Here is a 19,757-nt window from a genome sequence, read left to right as displayed (position 1 = left end):
ACTGTTTAGGCACATCAGCGGCTCTCCAAACCCGACATGGAATCCGTTGTAGTGTTCCAGAGTTATTACCATATAAAGTGACACTGGTCAGAATTGTAAAATTTGGCCTGGTCATGAAGATGAATACAGGCTTGGTGGGTGAAGGAGTTAATGAATCTCAGGATTTTTATCAGCCTGAATGCCGGTAGCCATTGTTATGGTCTTGCTTAAGTATGGGAAAGATAACTTTACCGAATTCACTCAGACCTACCTTTTGACAGCTGATGTCAGGATACTGTAAAGAGTTCTGGCCAATAGACTGAATAAACTAATTTCATACATCAGTATCAAACAGGCTGTATGTCTAAAAAAAAAATCTACCAATATAATTATTATACATCTCTTCTTTAGACTTCAGATACCATCAGATAACTGTAGTGGTAGGGCTATATTCTCATTAGACGTTGCAAAAGCATTTGACAGTGTTGAGTGGTCCTACCTACAATTGTAAACAAAAATTTACACTGGACACGTGGAAAAAAGTGAGGTCAGACTTTTATTGTTTCTTGCACATAAATTGATAAAATTTAGATGTATCCAGCTGAACTCTTGTACAAATCGTGATTAACAAAGCCATTATTATAGGACCATGGGGACAAATATCCCAATTTTGATACTAAAAAGAAAAAAAAAACAGAAAATATGTTGAAGGACCTTGTTTTGAGAAGTAGAGAGCTGAGGTTGAGGACACTTTATTTCTAAAAGTCTAGAAATAAAGAGGGAGGATTGGGAATTCTGAATGTATTTGTCTATTTCATGGCTTCATAACAGGGACCTTGGAAACTTATGAATCAGCAGGTTTGGATGAAATGGGAGACTCATCAAATTCCATGCCTTATACTTTTTAGATCATATCTTAAATTGAGAGAATTTGAACTTTAGATTGCAAAAGGTACATATATAAGATCACAGTTGTTGGAGAATCACAAAATTGAAACAAAAAACACGAGCGCCAGCCAACAAAGCAGGAATGGACTATGGGTATGCAGATCAGATTGCAAATCAATAGTTGACTCTTGTTTTGACTGCTGGGTCTCCTATTTTTTGTTTCTGTTTTGTACTTGCCAACAAGGGGTCCAGAGTGAGGACAACCGGCTTATGGTAGCAGCTGGCTGACTATAAAGGATATAATTTATCGTCTTTTGTAAATCCTTTCTTTGTTACCCCATCCTTTTGTGTATCCTTTTTGTGTATCCTGCGTTCATTCAGAAGCTTTTCAACATAGCCTCTTTTTTTCTGTTTGTTATCTTCTACGTTGTTAGAGAATAGAAGGATAAGGATGATAGAGGAGTTAGAGTTCTTATTCAATCTAGAAAATGGCCACCGGTTAAGGGTGAAATTGTTATGTCAAGCCTTTTAGAGAGAAAAAAGGACATTTTTGGAAAAATAAACGAACAGTTATAACTTTGTTAGTGAGAAACTGCAGTAATAAGAGAATTGTATCCAGGCTTTATAATGCCATAATGAGAAAACATGATTGGCTGACTTCTGCTCCAGCAAAAAAATAAATGGGAGAAAGAAGTAACACCAATGAAAGTTGTCTAGAATACCCAGATGAGTATGTCTGCTTTCTAAAAGCAAATAATTTGACAATTATTTAACGCTTGATGTATTGCAAAAGGTGGGTAACAAAAAGGACCCCGAGTTTCTGAAATGTCAGATTATGTTGGGGGACACGTATTATATGTAATTGTTATGCTATAAAATGTAAATTTATGGGTGTCAGGTTATTGAGACATGGGAATAAGTATTTTAAATCAAAGTCCCCTTAGTCCCAATAGTATGTGTATTGGGGGATAGAGAAGGGGATCAGTTCCCAACTTAACATGGAAAGGAAGGAATGGATTATAAATGTAAATAGCAATTTACAATATGAACATGTTCATTATTGTAATATAGAAAAGATAAAGATGTTGTTCACACATGCAGATTGTGGATTATAAAAAAACTGTAATGAAAGACAAATAATTGAGTTTGGGAGGTAAGAAGAAGAGGAAATGTAGGGTAATTTCTTGCTGAGGGAGTTTGCAATACTCTTGTCCACATAGTGAATATATAAATATATAACTGAACTATTCAGTGCAGATGCAATATTGCATTTAATTTGCTTTTTAGGTAACATATCTATTAGTAATTGCATCTGAGTTTTAAATTACAATCTTTCTCGCTTACTTATTTTTCATTACTATGACTGTCTTATGTGTTTTCTTTTACTGTTTGTCAAAATAAATTGTTTTTCCCAGTATGTGTTTTTTTTTGATGGTCAATAAAATATGACTGTTAAGTCAAACATTTATTACCTTTTAAGTATGATTAGGTCTTCTCCCTGTGTGAGATTTTTGATGTTCAAGAAGATGCCATTTGCGAATAAAAAATGTCCCGCATTCTGAATATAAAAATGGCTTCTCCCATGTGTGAGTTCTCTGGTGTTTAACAAGACTTGACTCATTTGCCCAACATTTCCTGCATTTTGATCAATAATCCGGTGTGAGTACTCTGGTGAATAACTATATGATTTCTGGTTAAAGTGTTCCATATTCAAAATGTGGAATTCTCTCCTGTGTGAAGTTTCTGATGTTTAACAAGACTTGATTGAGCTGCAAAACATTTGCCACATTCTGAACATGAAAAAGGTTTCTCTACCCTATGTGAGTTTTCTGATGTTTCACAAGATTTGATTTCTGAACAAAGCATTTCCCACATGTTTCACATGAAAATGGATTCTCTCCTGTGTGAGTTCTCTGATGTGAAGCAAGATAATATTTACTTGTAAAAGATTTCCCACATTCTGAACATGAAAAAGGTTTCTTCCCTGTGTGAGTTTTCTGGTGAATAACAAGACTTGACTTACTTGTAAAAGATTTCCCACATTCTGAACATGAAAAAAGTTTCTTCCCTTTGTGAGTTGTCTGGTGAATAACAAGAGTTGATTTACTTCTAAAAGATTTCCCACATTCTGAACATAAAAAAGGTTTCTCCCCTGTGTGAATTCTCTGATGTATAACGAAACCTGATCTCTGATTAAAACATTTCCCACATTCTGAACATGAAAAAGGTTTCACCCCTGTGTGAGTTCTCTGATGCATAACTAAACCTGAACTGTGATTAAAACATTTCCCACATTCTGAACATGAAAAAGGTTTCAACCCTGTGTGAGTACTCTGATGATAAACTAAACCTGATCGCTGAATAAAACATTTCCCACATTCTGAACATGAAAAAGGTTTCTCCCCTGTGTGACATTTCTGGTGAATAACAAGATTTGATTTATCTGCAAAACATTTCCCACATTCTGAGCATGAAAAGGGCTTCTCTCCTGTGTGAATTCTCTGGTGTGTAATAAGATGTGCCTTCCTTACAAAACATTTCCCACATTCTAAACATAAAAAAGGTTTTTTCTCTGTGTGAATTCTCTGGTGTTTAACAAAGTATGATTTCGAGTTAAAATATTTCAAACACTCTGAACAAGAAAATCTTTTCACTTCTCTGTGAATTTTTTGATGTTTAACAAAAAAACTTTTACGGGAAAAACATTTTTCATTCTTTGAATTTGAAAATGGCTTCTTTTTTGTAAGTGCAATTTGATTTTTAACGCCTCTTTTGTGGTTTTTCTTTTTCTGAATAGTTTTTGAAGCATTAGGAGATAAGTCTTGTTTAAAAGGATCAGATGATAGATCTTTGCTGTGAAGGGATGATGAAATATCTGGAGCAATGGCATTCACTTCAGTTATATCTTGTGTGATATCAACGTCATCTGATTTAAAAACTGAAGATGTCGGATGTTCCTCTGATCTCCAGGTACAGTCATCTGCCAAGAATAAAACAATTATTTAATAAAGTCCAAAGATATAAAAGAGAGTTATCTGCGCTGGATTACAATTGTTCCTTCTATATGTAGAGACTTACAAGGGATAATTGCTTTACATTCAATATAAACATGGAATAAATATATATACCTGATGGAATTTCTTATCTGAAAGTGTGATCTTCCGTGGTTGAAGCCCCTCGCAGAATCATGTCCCGGGGAAAAAGGAGGGGGGAGAAAAAGTGAGGCGAGAGAGGTCCAGGAACTACCGGATATTATCTGTAGAGTAACAGGTAGCAGGAACTGCCCCGGCCGGTGGCAGTTAAAAAATCCCGCACTCGTTATACTCTATTGTTGGTCAGCAATGCTGTGTTGCTTGGCTTAGCCGCTCGGTACTCTGCCGTAGCAGGACCTGTGTGACGTCACAGTCACGTGATGCCTCACGTGACGGGCTATGGAAAGACACTAGTGTCTTTCCATAGCCCGTCACGTGAGGCATCACGTGACTGACGTCACACAGGTCCTGCTACGGCAGAGTACCGAGCGGCTAAGCCAAGCAACACAGCATTGCTGACCAACAATAGAGTATAACGAGTGCGGGATTTTTTAACTGCCACCGGCCGGGGCAGTTCCTGCTACCTGTTACTCTACAGATAATATCCGGTAGTTCCTGGACCTCTCTCGCCTCACTTTTTCTCCCCCCTCCTTTTTTCCCCGGGACATGATTCTGCGAGGGGCTTCAACTACGGAAGATCACACTTTCAGATAAGAAATTCCATCAGGTATATATATTTATTCCATGTTTATATTGAATGTAAAGCAATTATCCCTTGTAAGTCTCTACATATAGAAGGAACAATTGTAATCCAGCGCAGATAACTCTCTTTTATATCTTTGGACTATATTGTTTTTAGTTACGGATAGGAGTAACCGTAACATTATCTGCTGCAGGTTTACTAGGTTATTAGCGCTACTGGTGTTTTTAGTAGAATTATTTAATAAAATATCCTTAATTATATTTTTAAATTTTTAGATAAAATATAAATAGAAATTGCAATTTATGTAGAAAAATTGGTATACTAAGACAAAAACAGTTCACAATCTAACAGACCTCAGAGCACGATCCAGTAGACCATGAAATGCGACTATCTTTGCACAAACAACCTCCCTAATATTGGAATAAGAAGCCACCAAAAAGTGATATGTGGGTCAAAATGATAGAAAAAAAATTCTACTCATCCTTCATAAACAAGCCCCTACTCAGGTCCATCATCTTTCAATTGAAAACTAGAGGGTTTGCTCAATGATTCTTGAAAAGCAACAACCAATCTTGCAAATACCATTCTCCAAAGCCAAAATGTCCCGCTCGCTTCTGAGCCTTGCCATATGCCCAAACACTGTTAGTGTCCATATTTTTGGCATTGCTGTACTGAGAAGAACACACTTAAAAATTTATGTTGTGCATGTCTCTATAAGCACGAGCTGGGCACTATGTATCAGGCACTAAAATGGCATATTTGCAATTTTTACACTGCAACATCAATTATGTTTTCCAGAAAGAGCCTGTGGAGTCAAAATAGTTACTACTCCTATGAATTCCAGTAGGAAAATGAAGTCACTTTATCGGGCTTTCTACTGTTCTGTAGTTCTTGTAGTTGATCTACAAATGGTATTGGCAAATTATTCCTGAAAATCTTCATTCCCATAGCCGAAATGCCTCTCCTTCCACTCCGAGCCCTGCCATGTGCCCAGACAGTAGTGTGCAACAATACATACAGTATTATCATATTTATTTGAAGTTTAAAAATAAATTGCGGGGTCTAGTTCTTCCTATTACTCTTAGTGGGGAAAAAAAAAAAAATTTTTGTTATTGTGTTACACCTAAAGGGTTAACAAACTTCCCGAATGTGCTTTTTGATACTGAGTTCAATTTTCTACAGTACAGGTGCCTCAAAGTAATTTCAAAAGTGATCTAGTCTAAAAAAAATAAAATAAAAAAATTATAAATAGGTTTTGTATATGCTCTAAAAATAAATAGAAAAAGATGTTGAAACACCGAAATTTTTTATAATTAATCGTTTTGTGAGGTATCATTTTCTGTTTTAAGGGAGTTCAAATTTAAAGGTTGAACATTTTGAAAGGGTGTGAGGAAGCACTAAACGAAACTCGCGTCAGAGGGTCTAAGTATCTTTATGCGCAACTATTTTCAATTGTCTACTTGGATCTCCATGTGCCCAGCTCTGTGCCTGTTCTTTTAAAATATAGGATTGACTAAGAGCACTTGTACTTTCTATACTCTGTAGCATTTGGAAGTCTGCGCTCCCAGACACATGGATATCTAGTCACCTTTGTGGATGATATTGGAGAACACTACATAGATTATTATTTCATCCAAAGATGGATCCATGATTTTGGACATGTGTTTTCTCCATTAAAAAAAAAGTACTGGTCTATAAGCACTTGCACTTTATTATTCTACTTTTGGAACTTCACATTAAATGTCCCATGGATGTGAACCATAGTAATACAGGCTACTTTTCCTAGGTACTACGATGATTTTATTGGAAACGTATTTTTGTATCAGGATTTATGTACACATTTTGTCACTAGGTGAAGTCAATATACCATCTTTTTTGTTAGAAAGGTCTAGTCTATGTAGTATAAGTTAGGATTGATAGTCTACATTTTCTCTATATAGGTCTCTAATTTCTAAAATAACTTTCCTTTAATGAATTGTGAATGATTAACACTACTTAAGACTAAAACAAAATAAATTTATACTTGTCATCTCTACAGTCCGACTTCTTTCAATTGTTCTTACATATTAGTGTTTTTGTTTGTTTTGTATTATCTCCATAAAGATTAACCCCTTAACGACCGCCGATACGCCTTTTAACGGCGGCCGCTAAGGGTACTTAAACCACAGCGCCGTTAATTAACGGCGCTGTGGAAAAAGTGAATAGCGCCCCCCAGAGTCGGATTTTCTCTGGGGTCTCGGTTGCCGAGGGTAGCCGAGACCCCAGAGAACATGATTCGGGGGGTTTTTACCGACCCCCGAGTTGCGATCGCCGGTAATTAACCGTTTACCGGCGGTCGCAACAAAAAAAAAAAAACGCGATTTGCCGTTTAATTTCGCTGTCCTCCGATGTGATCGCACATCGGAGGACAGAGAAATGTGGTCCCCGATGGCCCCCAATAGCCCCCCAATACTTACCTACCTCCCCCGGTGCTCCTCGTGTCTCCCCATGGGCGCCGCCATCTTTTTTCCGGGAAAAAATGGCGGGCGCACGCGCAGTGCGCCCGCCGCCCGGCACCCGGATGTTCTTTGGGGTCTCAGCTGCCGGGGGTAGCCGAGACCCCAAAGAACATGATCGGGGTCGATTTGCACCGACCCCTGCTTTGCGATCGCCGGTAATTAACAGTTTACCGGCGACCGCAAAAAAAAAAAAAAAAAAAGCGATCAGTTATTTCTCTGTCCTCTGATGTGATCGCACATCAGAGGACAGAGAAATAGGGGGATTCGGGGACCCTATCATACTCACCCGGGGTCCCTGGGTCCTCTTCTGTCTTCTCCTGCCAGCCGGCTTTTTCATCATGGCGGGCGCATGCGCAGTGCGCCCGCCATCTGCTGCCATCTGCCGGCCGGCAGAAGACAAGTTGGGGCTAAAATTAGGGTTAGGGTTAGAGTTAGGGTTAGGGTTAGAGTTAGGGTTAGGGTTGGGGCTAAATTTAGGGTTAGGGTTAGGGCTAGGGTTAGGCTACTTTCACACTAGCGTTTTTTGGCTTCCGTCGCAATGCGTCGTTGGAGAAAAAACGCATCCTGCAAAAGTGCTTGCAGGATGCGTTTTTTCTCCATTGGCTTGCATTAGCGACGCATTGCGACGGATTGCCACATGTCGCATCCGTCGTGCGACGGATGCGTCGTGCTTCGGCGGACCGTCGACACAAAAAAAAATACATGTAACTTTTTTGTGCGACGTGTCCCACATATTTCAGTGCCACGTGCCACGTATTTAAGTGACACGTGCCACGTATCAAAGTGCCACGTGCCACATATTTCAGTGCCACGTATCAAAGTGCCACGTGCCACGTATCAAAGTGCCACATATTTCAGTGCCACGTGCCACGTATCAAAGTGCCACGTGCCACATATCAAAGTGCCACGTGCCACATCTTTCAGTGCCACGTGCCACGTATTTAAGAGACACGTGCCACGTATCAAAGTGCCACGTATCACGTATTTCAGTGCCACGTATTTAAGTGACACGTATCACGTATAAGTGCCACGTGTCACGTATTTAATTGCCACATATTTAAGTGCCACGTATCAAGATTTTCCATGGAGAACAGACACATCCAGAGATATGTCTGCTCTCCACGGCTGCAGCAACACACTGACAGGAGCCATAGTTCCTGTCGGTGTGTCACTGCGCATGCGCGAGCGAGTTTACCGGCGGTCATTGACCCCGGCACTCTCGCTTAACGGCAGTGCTGCGTGGGAAAGTTCAACGCAGCTGTACTGCTGTTAACCGAGACGCCGGAGTCATTGAACTCCGGAACAGTACGCGATACACTGCTAGGAGCTTCGCTCCTGGCAGTGTATCGCCGGAGAGCAGCCGATCGGCGTGGGACACTCGTTTTATGGATTCTGCGGACAGGGAGTATGAATTTGGTTTATTATTTTTGGATTTTTTCCTGGAGGATCGAGGGCTTCGCCTACAAGTGTGCTGTTGGTGAGTATATACTCTGTGTTATATGTTGTATGTACTGTGTGTCATGTATGTGTATTGTGTGTAGGTGTTTTGTGTAACTTTACAATTGTGCTAAGTCGCCGGACACAGGGACAACTCTCCCATCCTAATACCGGATGGGAGTAGTAGTCCCATACGGCGACTTAGCACAATGGTGGCACTAGCGTCGCATGGGGACACACACACGCACACACACGCACACACACGCACACAGAAGGACTCCATGCTGCTTCACTGGGGGGCGGGGGCTTCCCTCTTCCTGTCCGACGTCACGTCCGGTCCTGGGTGTCAACCCCTCCGTACAAAGACGCCGACACCCAGGACAAAGGCGCTGTGTGTGGAAGGTAATATGGGGCCCTAGGGGGATACGCAGACACGCCGCTGCGTAAAGAATTGACATGTCAATTCTTTTTACGCCGGCGTGTTTGCAGACAAAAGCGCCGCGTTTTTTTGCGGTGTGTCTGAACGGCAAAGTGAATTTCTCATTCACTTTGCCGGCAGACGAAAATGACATTGCGCATTTTTGAAAAGCGCCCGCAAAATAGCGCTCAAAAATGCGCTATGTCTGAAAGTAGCCTAAGGCTTCTTTCACACTTGCGTCGGTACGGGGCGGTCGCAATGCGTCGGCCCGATGTACCGACGCACGTTGTGAAAATTGTGCACAACGTGGGCAGCGGATGCAGTTTTTCAACGCATCCGCTGCCCAGTCTATGTCCTGGGGAGGAGGGGGCAGAGTTACGGCCACGCATCCGCGGAAATGGCGGACGCGACGTACAAAAAAAAGGTTACATTGAACTTTTTTTGTGACGACGGGGGCTAAAGTTATGGTTAGGGTTGGGGCTAAAGTTAGGGTTGGGGCTAAAGTTAGGGTTAGAGTTGGGATTAGGGTTAGGGTTTGGATTAGGGTTGGGATTAGTGTTACGTTTGGGATTAGGGTTGGGATTAGGGTTAGGGGTGTGTTGGATTTAGGGTTTTGATTAGGGTTATGGTTAGGGTTGAGATTAGGGCTGTTTTGGGGTTAGGGTTGTGATTATCGTTAGGGTTGTGATTAGGATTATGGATCGGGTTGAGATTAGGGTTAGGGCTGTGTTGGGGTTAGGGTTGGAGTTAGAATTGGGGGGTTTCCACTGTTTAGGTACATCAGGGGGTCTCCAAACACGACAGCCAATTTTGCGCTAAAAAAGTCAAATGGTACTCCCTCCCTTCTGAGCTCTGCCGTGCGCCCAAACAGTGGTTTACCCCCACATATGGGGCATCAGCGTACTCGGGATAAATTGGACAACAACTTTTGGGGTCCAATTTCTCCTGTTACCCTTGTGAAAATAAAAACTTGGGGGCTAAAAATCTTTTTTGTTGGAAAAAAATATATTTTTTTATTTTCACTACTCTGCATTATAAATTTCTGTGAAGCACTTGAGCTTTCAAAGTTCTCACCACATATCTAGATAAGTTCCTTAGGGGGTCTAGTTTCCAAAATTTGGTCACTTGTGGGGGTTTCTACTGTTTAGGTACATTAGGGGTCTGCAAACGCAACATAACGCCCGCAGACAATTCTATCAAAGTCTGCATTGCAAAATGGCGCTCCTTCCCTTCCGAGCTCTGCCGTGCGCCCAAACAGTGGTTTACCCCCACATATGGGGTACCAGCATACTCAGGACAAATTGGACAACAACTTTTGGGGTCCAATTTCTCTTGTTACCCTTGTGAAAATAAAAACTTGGGGGCTAAAAAATCTTTATTGTTAAAAAATATATTTTTTTTATTTTCACGACTCTGCATTATAAACTTCTGTGATGCACTTGGGCATTCAAAGTTCTCACTACACATCTAGATAAGTTCCATGGGGGGTCTAGTTTCCAAAATGGGGTCACTTTTGGGGGGTTTCTGCTGTTTAGGCACATCAGGGGCTCTCCAAACGCGACATGGCGTCTGATCTCAATTCCAGTCAATTTTGCATTGAAAAGTCAAATGGCGCTCCTTTGCTTCCGAGCTCAGCCATGCGCCCAAACAGTGGTTTACCCCCACATATGGGGTGTCGGCGTACTCAAGACAAATTGTACAACAGCTTCTGGGGTCCATTTTCTCCTGTTACCCTTGGTAAAATAAAAATTTGGAGGCAAAAAGATCATTTTTGTAGAAAAAATGCGATTTTTTTATTTTCACGGCTCTACGTTATAAACTTCTGTGAAGCACCTGGGGGTTTAAAGTGCTCACCACACATCTAGATAAGTTCCTTAAGGGGTCTAGTTTCCAAAATGGTGTCATATGTGGGGGGTCTCTACTGTTTAGGCACATCAGCGGCTCTCCAAACGTGACATGGCGTCCGATCTCAATTCCAGCCAATTCTACATTGAAAAAGTAAAACGACACTCCTTCTCTTCCAAGCTCTGCGGTGCGCCCAAACAGTGGTTTACCCCCATATATGGGGTATCGACGTACTCAGGAGAAATTGCACAACAACTTTTGTGGTTTAATTTCTCCTGTTACCCTTGTGAAAATAAAAATTTGGGGGCAAAAAGATCATTTTTGTAGAAAAAATGAGATTTTTTATTTTCACGGCTCTACGTTATAAACTTCTGTGAAGCACTTGGGGGTTCAAAGTGCTCACCACACATCTAGATAAGTTCCTTGGGGGGTCTAGTTTCCAAAATGGTATCACTTGTGGGGGGTTTCCACTGTTTAGGCACATCAGGGACTCTCCAAACGCGACATGGCATCCGATCTCAATTCCAGCCAATTCTGCATTGAAAAAGTCAAACGGTGCTCCTTCACTTCCAAGCTCTGCGGTGCGCCCAAACAGTGGTTTACCTCCACATATGGGGTATCGACGTACTCAGGAGAAATTGCACAACAAAATTTGTGGTTAAATTTCTGTTTTTACACTTGTGAAAATTAAAAAAAATGGTTCTGAAGTAAAATGTTTGCAAAAAAAAGTAAAATGTTCATTTTTTTCTTCCACATTGTTTTAGTTCCTGTGAAGTACGTAAAGGGTTAATAAACTTCTTGAATGTGGTTTTGAGCAGCTTGAGGGGTGCAGTTTTTAGAATGGTGTCACACTTGGTTATTTTCTATCATATAGACCCCTCAAAATCACTTCAAAGGTGATGTGGTCCCTAAAAAAAACATGGTGTTGTAAAAATGAGAAATTGCTGGTCAACTTTTAACCCTTATAACTCCCTAACAAAAAAAAAAATTGTTTCCAAAATTGTGCTGATGTAAAGTAGACATGTGAGAAATGTTATTTATTAACAATTTTTTGTGACATATCTCTCTGATTTAAGGGCATAAAAATACAAAGTTTGAAAATTGCAAAATTTTAAAAATTTTCGCCATATTTCCATTTTTTTCATAAATAATCGCAAGTAATATCGAAGAAATGTTACCACTAACTTGAAGTACAACATGTCACGAAAAAACAATCTCAGAATCAGCGGGATCCGATAAAGCGTTCCAGAGTTATAACCTCATAAAGTGACACTGGTCAGAATTGTAAAAATTGGCTCGGTCATTAAGTACCAAATTGGCTCTGTCACTAAGGGGTTAATTTTATTTGAACAAATATTTTCATATATTAGTAGGACCTTATTTTGGCTATTAGTCTATATGTTCATTCTATCTCCTAAAAAAGCAGAATAAGGATCTCAGTTATCCTGCGCTCTCCACTGAGCACTTACATTGGGGTTTCTGTGTAAATCTCCAAATTCGCGATTTATACAAAATCCAGGACAGAACCACTCACTTATGAGGAAAATTGAGTCACTTTGCACTCCATCTGGTCTCTATTCCAGCAGTGTTCCATCATTTTAGGTCTCTTTTTATCACACAAGTGTGGTCGACCACAGTTGGAACAGATGCTAAAAACTCCAAAGTGTCTCCATCTGCCTTATTATGGTGGTTGGTTCTGTCGGGGGTTTTGCCTGAATAGCATTTTTGTGGGATTAAAGGGAACCTGTCATAAAGATTGTGCCGAGTAACCTACAGACAGTGTCAGGTTGGCACCGTTATACCGATTAAAATTATACCTGGGTGATTAAATCCGTCTTGTGGCTGATTAATATTTATTTGTAGTTTTCAGTTAATGAGATTCTCGTGCTCTGGGGCGGTCCTGTGGGGGGTCTTTATGTGGTGCTCTGCTTAAATATTCATCTGTATTGCTTATGACTGGTCACTGATAACTCAGTGACCTGCCCCCTATTTTACATACGGACTATAATACGGTTTTGAAAAAAAAAATCACATTCAGCAGGCAGGCTCCGGCGCCTGCATTGTAGAATGATCGCATCTATAATATCCATTTAATTATTTTATTTATTGATATAAAAATAAATTTCTGTAGAAAAAAAATAATTCTCTCAAAATGGCGCCGGCGCAGACGTATCTATCGGATCACCATTAGATGCTACTGCATAGGTGCCATTTTGCTTGAGGAAGAAAAAAAAAGTCTCCACCAATATGGTGCCATTTTGATTAAGATTTTTTTTTCCTGAAGAAATTTATATCACTAAATAAAATAACTATATGAAAATTGGCCAGTCACTAAGGTTAAAATTTGCTCATTCACAAAGGGATTAAACAAGGCATGTACACAGGAAAGAAGACAAGTAAATTATGCAAATAAATTCAAATAAACTTGTTGCCAGTTCACTTCTGCTGAAAAATATATCTTGCATATCTATTTCCTTCACCTATATTAGCGCTGCTTTCTTTCAAAACCACCATCCTTTCATACATTCTGTTCACTCTATCCACATCAGTCCTTCTTTCTTCCCCTGTCCCATATACTGCTCACATGCCTTCTTCATTCTTAAAATGCTGAAATCCATCCACTTCCACCATACAAAGAAGGAGACGCTCTCACAAATTGTCTGCTCATTATCTCTATTCTCCTAGTTGCAGGAGACATCTCCCATAACCCTGTTCATCCTAGTACTAATAAATGTAACTTGCTTTCCACTGCACACAGAAACCCCACTAATCTCATTAACATTTAACACAAGATTTCTCTGATTTCCTTTAACTGTGCCCTCTGGAACTCCCAGTCAGTTAACAAAAACCCTATATTCATGAATTCTCGCTTTCAAATTCGTTTGCTCATCTTTCTCACTGAAACCTGGATCTAGAAGCTACCTCTCTCTCGTATGATGGGCTACATTTTGCTCATACCTCCAGACCTGAGAGTAGACAAGTTGGAGGTGTTGGCCTGATTCTTTCATGAAAGTTTTTAGATCATCCCCTCAGTACCTTTACTTATGCTCCTTTCTTTTGAGGTCAACAACAAACATTTCCACCCCTTGTCCCAGTGAGCCTCTGGCACAAGCTGCAAACTCATTTTTTCTAGTGGTTCTTTAAGGGTATGTATAGGTATACTTACTTCCCTTGACGAAGCTGCGGCGGCAGGGATACGCGTGGGGCCTTTACCTCACCCCTCCTCCTGCTTTGGATCTTAAGCCGACCTGGCTTTGATTATCCTCCTAGGAACCGGTATTATGGCTACCATTTTGACAGTCCATAGGCAATTATAGCCTCTTCAGACTTTCATGTGTCACGCTGGGAAATTTCCTGTCAGGTTGTATATTTGGGCCTATTTCCCAGATTTGCTATACAATTGTTATCTTGCCATTTTTTTTTTTATTCACATTATTTCTATATGGGGTCCTACAACTGTGGGAATTGACCCCCATAAGTAACTAGGGGAACAAATCTGCAAGTTGGGATTCATTGCATATTGCTGCATGTTTCCCATACTGTGCCATATACAAGTGTTCAGGTACATCATTGATAATAATCATTTGGCTGTGCATCAATTTGATACTCTGCATTCGTGATCATATTGCAATCTTGATACAATATGGGCTGTCGTTAGTATATATTTTCTTTACGCACATGTGTTCAGTTCACAAGGTTGCATGGACCATGATCTTATATTGACATGTGTTTGTATCCATAGCCAGTTCAATGATCCATATATTGTCTTATTTTCATGGCTTATATAGCCTGGAGGGGTGTTGGTTTATTGGTCATGTATGTATGCTTTTAAATGGTTTTATTATTGTTTTGTCTGTGGTGCAATAAAGGTTTTTTCTATTTTCTTATTACATTGTGGATGTGCATACCATTATTAGTCTAGTCTTTTTTCTTTTGTGTAGTTCATGGTTCACACAGACTAGGTTATGCACCCCGTATTTTGCTACCACTACATGCCATTGTGATAATAGTGCACCCTATATATTTTGATATTAATTTATTGTCAAGTGAAATATGTTAAGGCAGAATTAGTTCCCTATAAAAACATTCAATTAATCGACTTTCAGAAGAGAATAAATTCTGGGAATCAGATCTTAGATTTATCATAAACAATGGGAAATAACTGTAAATTCTGCTAATGTTCTTCTCTACGTCACATGAGAGAATGTTTAAATTTATGGTTCAAAGAAAAAAAAGTTTTCCTATCATGTTTGCAAGTTGAAAAAAGATTGTTCTCAGTGTGAAAAATAAAATAATAATCTTGTAGTTATGATACCTTCTAATGGCGAACAAAAATAAAATAAGTGATGTTACATAGCAAGCTTTCAAGACTATTAAGGTCTCTTCATCATGCACCAGAGCGAAAGAGAAGGAACTGCTATGTCCACGTGACTTCATGGGAAGTAGGACAATTGCCGCCAGAAAATTATAAAAAAAAAAAAAAGGCTTCAATAACTTTAAGAACTGGATAATTTTTGGAAATATCCTTTCCTATACATGGTTGCCAACAAGTTAGGCTAAACAAATAATATTTTTTATAATAAGTTTTATATTTTTGTGTTTATGTGTCTGTTATGTTTGAGCATATAAAGAAAAAATGAAGAGAAAAAAAAGAGAAATTCTCTCTTGGCTCTCACTTGAATGATGTCTCAGTTATAAAAGGGAAGTTTGACCAGAAAGATGGGACCTGGTCTTGTAGCAATCATGTGAGCACAATCAGCCAAACTCCTATCGCTTACTTCGTTTTTTGGACTTACTCAGTGGTCCTCCTCAGCCACAAAGACGGACAAACATTAGACCTGATCTTCACCCATCTCTGCTCCCTATCTAACTTCACAACCCCCCTCTCCCTCTATCTGACCACCATCTACTCACTTTCCCATCCTTGTCCTGCTCACCTGTCACCCATGTCGAGCAAATAGCGCACCCCGCAGAAACCTTGCACATCTAGACACCCACACACTCTCTGACCCTAGTCTACCACTGGCATCCATATCCTCACTCCACGACACACACAGTGCCACTGCTTTCTACAATGCCACTCTCGCATCAGCTATTGATGCGGTCACCACTCTCGTGCTTGGCAGAGTGCGACAAATCAAGAGACAACCCGGGCACAATAACCTCACTAAAAAGCTTCGGCAAGCATCTAGGGTTGCAGAGCGGCATTGGAGGAAAACACATTCGCAAGATGATTTCACTGCATAAAAACAAGCAACACTCGCTTTCAAATCTGCCCTCACCTTCACAACCCTGATATCTTCCTTATCGTACAACCCCAGACAGTTATTCACACTTTAACTTCCTCCTCCGCCCACCTCTGCCCCCTCCGACCTCACTCAATTTTGCTGAGGACTTTACCACACACTTCAAAAATAAGATTGACCAAATAAGGCAAGTCTTTATTGTTCAACCACCACAACCCTTCCTATACCAGACCAATGCCCTTTCCCTATAACTGAATGGGAGCTGAATCGTCTCCTCTCCAAATCACACCTCACCACTTGTGCACTTTACCCCATCCCATCTCCTCCCCAACCTCACCACCACACTTATCCCATACCTAACCCATCTCTTCAACTCATCACTAACTTTTGATACCTTGCCTTCTGCGTTCAAACATGCCACAATCACGCCTATCCTCAAAAAGCCAACCCTTGACCCGACCGCTATGTCAAGCTATCGCCCCATAACGCTGCTTTCATTTGCTTCCAAACTCGAGCAACATGTCTACGCTGAACTTTTCTCCCACATTTCATCTAACTTGCTGTTCGACAATCTACAATCTGGTTTCCTTCCTAATTATTACACTGAAACTGCCCTAACTAAAATTACTAATGACCTAATTACAGCCAAAGCAAACAGACAATTCTCTAAACTCTTCCTTCTAGACCTGTCCTCAGCCTTTTACACAGTTAAGCACTGCCTCCTACTACAGATCTGTTGTGAACTCTGTTCTCGAGCTCCCTCCTGTGGTCAGGAATGGTATTTCTGTGAGTTCTGTCCGTGGGTTCTCTCTGGTGGCTGAAAGTAGAGCTGCTGGTCTGGAGGTGGCTTCCTCAGCTGCATCGTTTAGGACTGGGCTGGTTCCCCTATTTAACTCTGCTCAGATCATTACCTGATGCCAGTTGTCAATGTATCTGTACTGGTTCAGATCTCACTTGGATCTCCTGATGACCTGTCTACTTCAGCAGAAGCTAAGTCCCTGTTAAGCTCATTTGTTGTTCATTTGTGTGCTGAATATATTTCTGAGTACCTGCTAAGTTTTGTCCAGCTGGCTATCATGATATTGTCTCGCTAGCTGGAAGCTCTGGGTTGCAGAGTGGCACCTACCGCGCCGTGAGTCGGCGCGGGGGGTTTCTTGCTCACTCTGCGTGGCTTTTTGTAGTTTTTTGTGCTGATCGCAAAGATCCCTTTATCTATCTTCTGTCTATTTAGTAAGTCGGGCCTCCTTTGCTGAAACCTGTCTCATTCCTATGTTTGTGCCTTCCTCTTAACTCACAGTCAATATATGTGGGGGGCTGCTCTTTTCCTTTGGGGAATTTCTCTGAGGCAAGTTGAGGCTATATTTCTCTTTAGGGGTAGTTACCTCTCAGGCTGTGAAGAGTCGTCTAGGCAGAGTCAGGTACGATCCACGGCTAATTCTAGTGTGTGTGATAATAGATTAGGGCTGCGGTCAGCAGAGCTCCCACTTCCCAGAGCTCGCTCTATTTTTCAGTTTTGACTATCAGGTCATTCCAGGTGCTCCTAACCACTAGGTCCAGCCATAACAGTACAACTGGCCAGAAAGTGTTAATGCATCTCAATAGAGGGATAAGAGAAGTTCTGAGACCATTTTTTTTTTCTCTGCAGTGTGTTTAGTCTTTTTTTTCCCCTAAACCTCTAGGTGGTTCAGGACTCAGGTGTAGATATGGACATTCAAGGTCTGTCCTCTTGTGTGGATAATCTCACTGCAAGGGTACAAGGCATTCAGGATTATATAGTTCAGAATCCTATGTTAGAGCCTAGAATCCCAATTCCTGATTTGTTTTCTGGGGATAGATCAAAGTTTCTGAATTTCAAGAATAATTGTAAACTGTTTCTTGCCCTGAAACCCCGCTCCTCTGGTGACCCTAGTCAGCAAGTAAAAATCATTATTTCCTTGTTGCGTGGTGACCCTCAAGACTGGGCATTCTCCCTTGCGCCAGGAGATCCTGCATTGCTTAATGTAGATGCGTTTTTTCTGGCGCTTGGATTGCTCTATGACGAACCAAATTCTGTGGATCAGGCAGAGAAAATCTTGCTGGCTCATGTCAGGGTCAGGATGATGCTGAAATGTATTGTCAGAAGTTTAGAAAGTGGTCTGTGCTTACTCAATGGAATGAGTGTGCTCTAGCAGCAATTTTCATAAAGGGTCTTTCTGAGGGCCTTAAGGATGTTATGGTGGGGTTCCCCACGCCTGCTGGTCTGAATGAATCAATGTCCTTGGCTATTCAGATCGATCGGCGTTTGCGGGAGCGGAAGGTTGTGCACCATATGGCGGTGTCCTCTGAGCAGAGGCCTGAGTCTATGCAATGTGATAGGACTTTGACCAGAACTGAACGGCAAGAGCACAGACGTCAGAATGGGCTGTGTTTTTACTGTGGTGACTCCACTCATGCTATCTCTGATTGTCCTAAGCGCACTAAGCGGTCCGCTAGGTCTGTCACCATTGGTACTATACAGCCTAAATTTCTTTTGTCCGTTACTTTGATTTGCTCTTTGTCATCCTACTCTGTTATGGCATTTGTGGATTCAGGCGCAGCCCTGAATTTGATGGACTTAGAGTATGCCAGGCGCTGTGGTTTTTTCTTGGAGCCCTTGCAGCATCCTATTCCTTTACGCCTTTGGCCAAGAATAAGCCTCAGTACTGGACCCAGTTGACCATGTGCATGGCTCCTGCACATCGGGAAGATATTCGCTTTTTGGTGTTGCATAATTTGCATGATGTGGTCGTGTTGGGTTTGCCATGGCTACAGGTCCATAATCCAGTACTGGACTGGAAATCTATGTCTGTGTCCAGTTGGGGTTGTCAAGGGGCCCATGGTGATGTTCCAGCGTTGTCAATTTCTTCTTCCACTCCTTCTGAAGTACCTGAGTTCTTGTCGGATTACCAGGATGTACAGGTCCTTCTCAAAAAATTAGCATATAGTGTTAAATTTCATTATTTACCATAATGTAATGATTACAATTAAACTTTCATATACTATAGATTCATTATCCACCAACTGAAATTTGTCAGGTCTTTTATTGTTTTAATACTGATGATTTTGGCATACAACTCCTGATAACCCAAAAAACCTGTCTCAATAAATTAGCATATCAAGAAAAGGTTCTCTAAATGACCTATTACCCTAATCTTCTGAATCAACTAATTAACTCTAAACACATGCAAAAGATACCTGAGGCTTTTAAAAACTCCCTGCCTGGTTCATTACTCAAAACCCCCATCATGGGTAAGACTAGCGACCTGACAGATGTCAAGAAGGCCATCATTGACACCCTCAAGCAAGAGGGTAAGACCCAGAAAGAAATTTCTCAACAAATAGGCTGTTCCCAGAGTGCTGTATCAAGGCACCTCAATGGTAAGTCTGTTGGAAGGAAACAATGTGGCAGAAAACACTGTACAACGAGAAGAGGTGACCGGAACCTGAGGAAGCAGTGGACTGAGTCTGGTGTGGAAACATCCAGAGCCACCGTGCACAGGCGTGTGCAGGAAATGGGCTACAGGTGCCGCATTCCCCAGGTAAAGCCACTTTTGAACCATAAACAGCGGCAGAAGCGCCTGACCTGGGCTACAGAGAAGCAGCACTGGACTGTTGCTAAGTGGTCCCAAGTACTTTTTTCTGATGAAAGCAAATTTTGCATGTCATTCGGAAATCAAGGTGCCAGAGTCTGGA

At 41.0% G+C, this 19,757-nt stretch overlaps 1 protein-coding gene across 1 annotated transcript in view; it reads right to left on the bottom strand.

Annotated features, from left to right (window-relative positions):
* Positions 1–511: 511 nt before the first annotated feature.
* LOC143767479 (uncharacterized) overlaps positions 512–19,757 on the bottom strand; it is a 34,743-nt gene continuing 15,497 nt past the window's right edge. Inside the window, exon 6 of the mRNA XM_077255858.1 lies at positions 512–3,847. Coding sequence (XP_077111973.1) covers positions 2,679–3,847 — 1,169 coding nt within the window. The 3' untranslated portion in view covers positions 512–2,678. The remainder of the gene's footprint in view (positions 3,848–19,757) is intronic.

This window comes from Ranitomeya variabilis, chromosome 4 (assembly GCF_051348905.1).
Source record: "Ranitomeya variabilis isolate aRanVar5 chromosome 4, aRanVar5.hap1, whole genome shotgun sequence".
NCBI classification, from domain to species: Eukaryota; Metazoa; Chordata; class Amphibia; order Anura; family Dendrobatidae; genus Ranitomeya; species Ranitomeya variabilis.
This window is presented reverse-complemented; position numbering and strand designations above follow the sequence as displayed.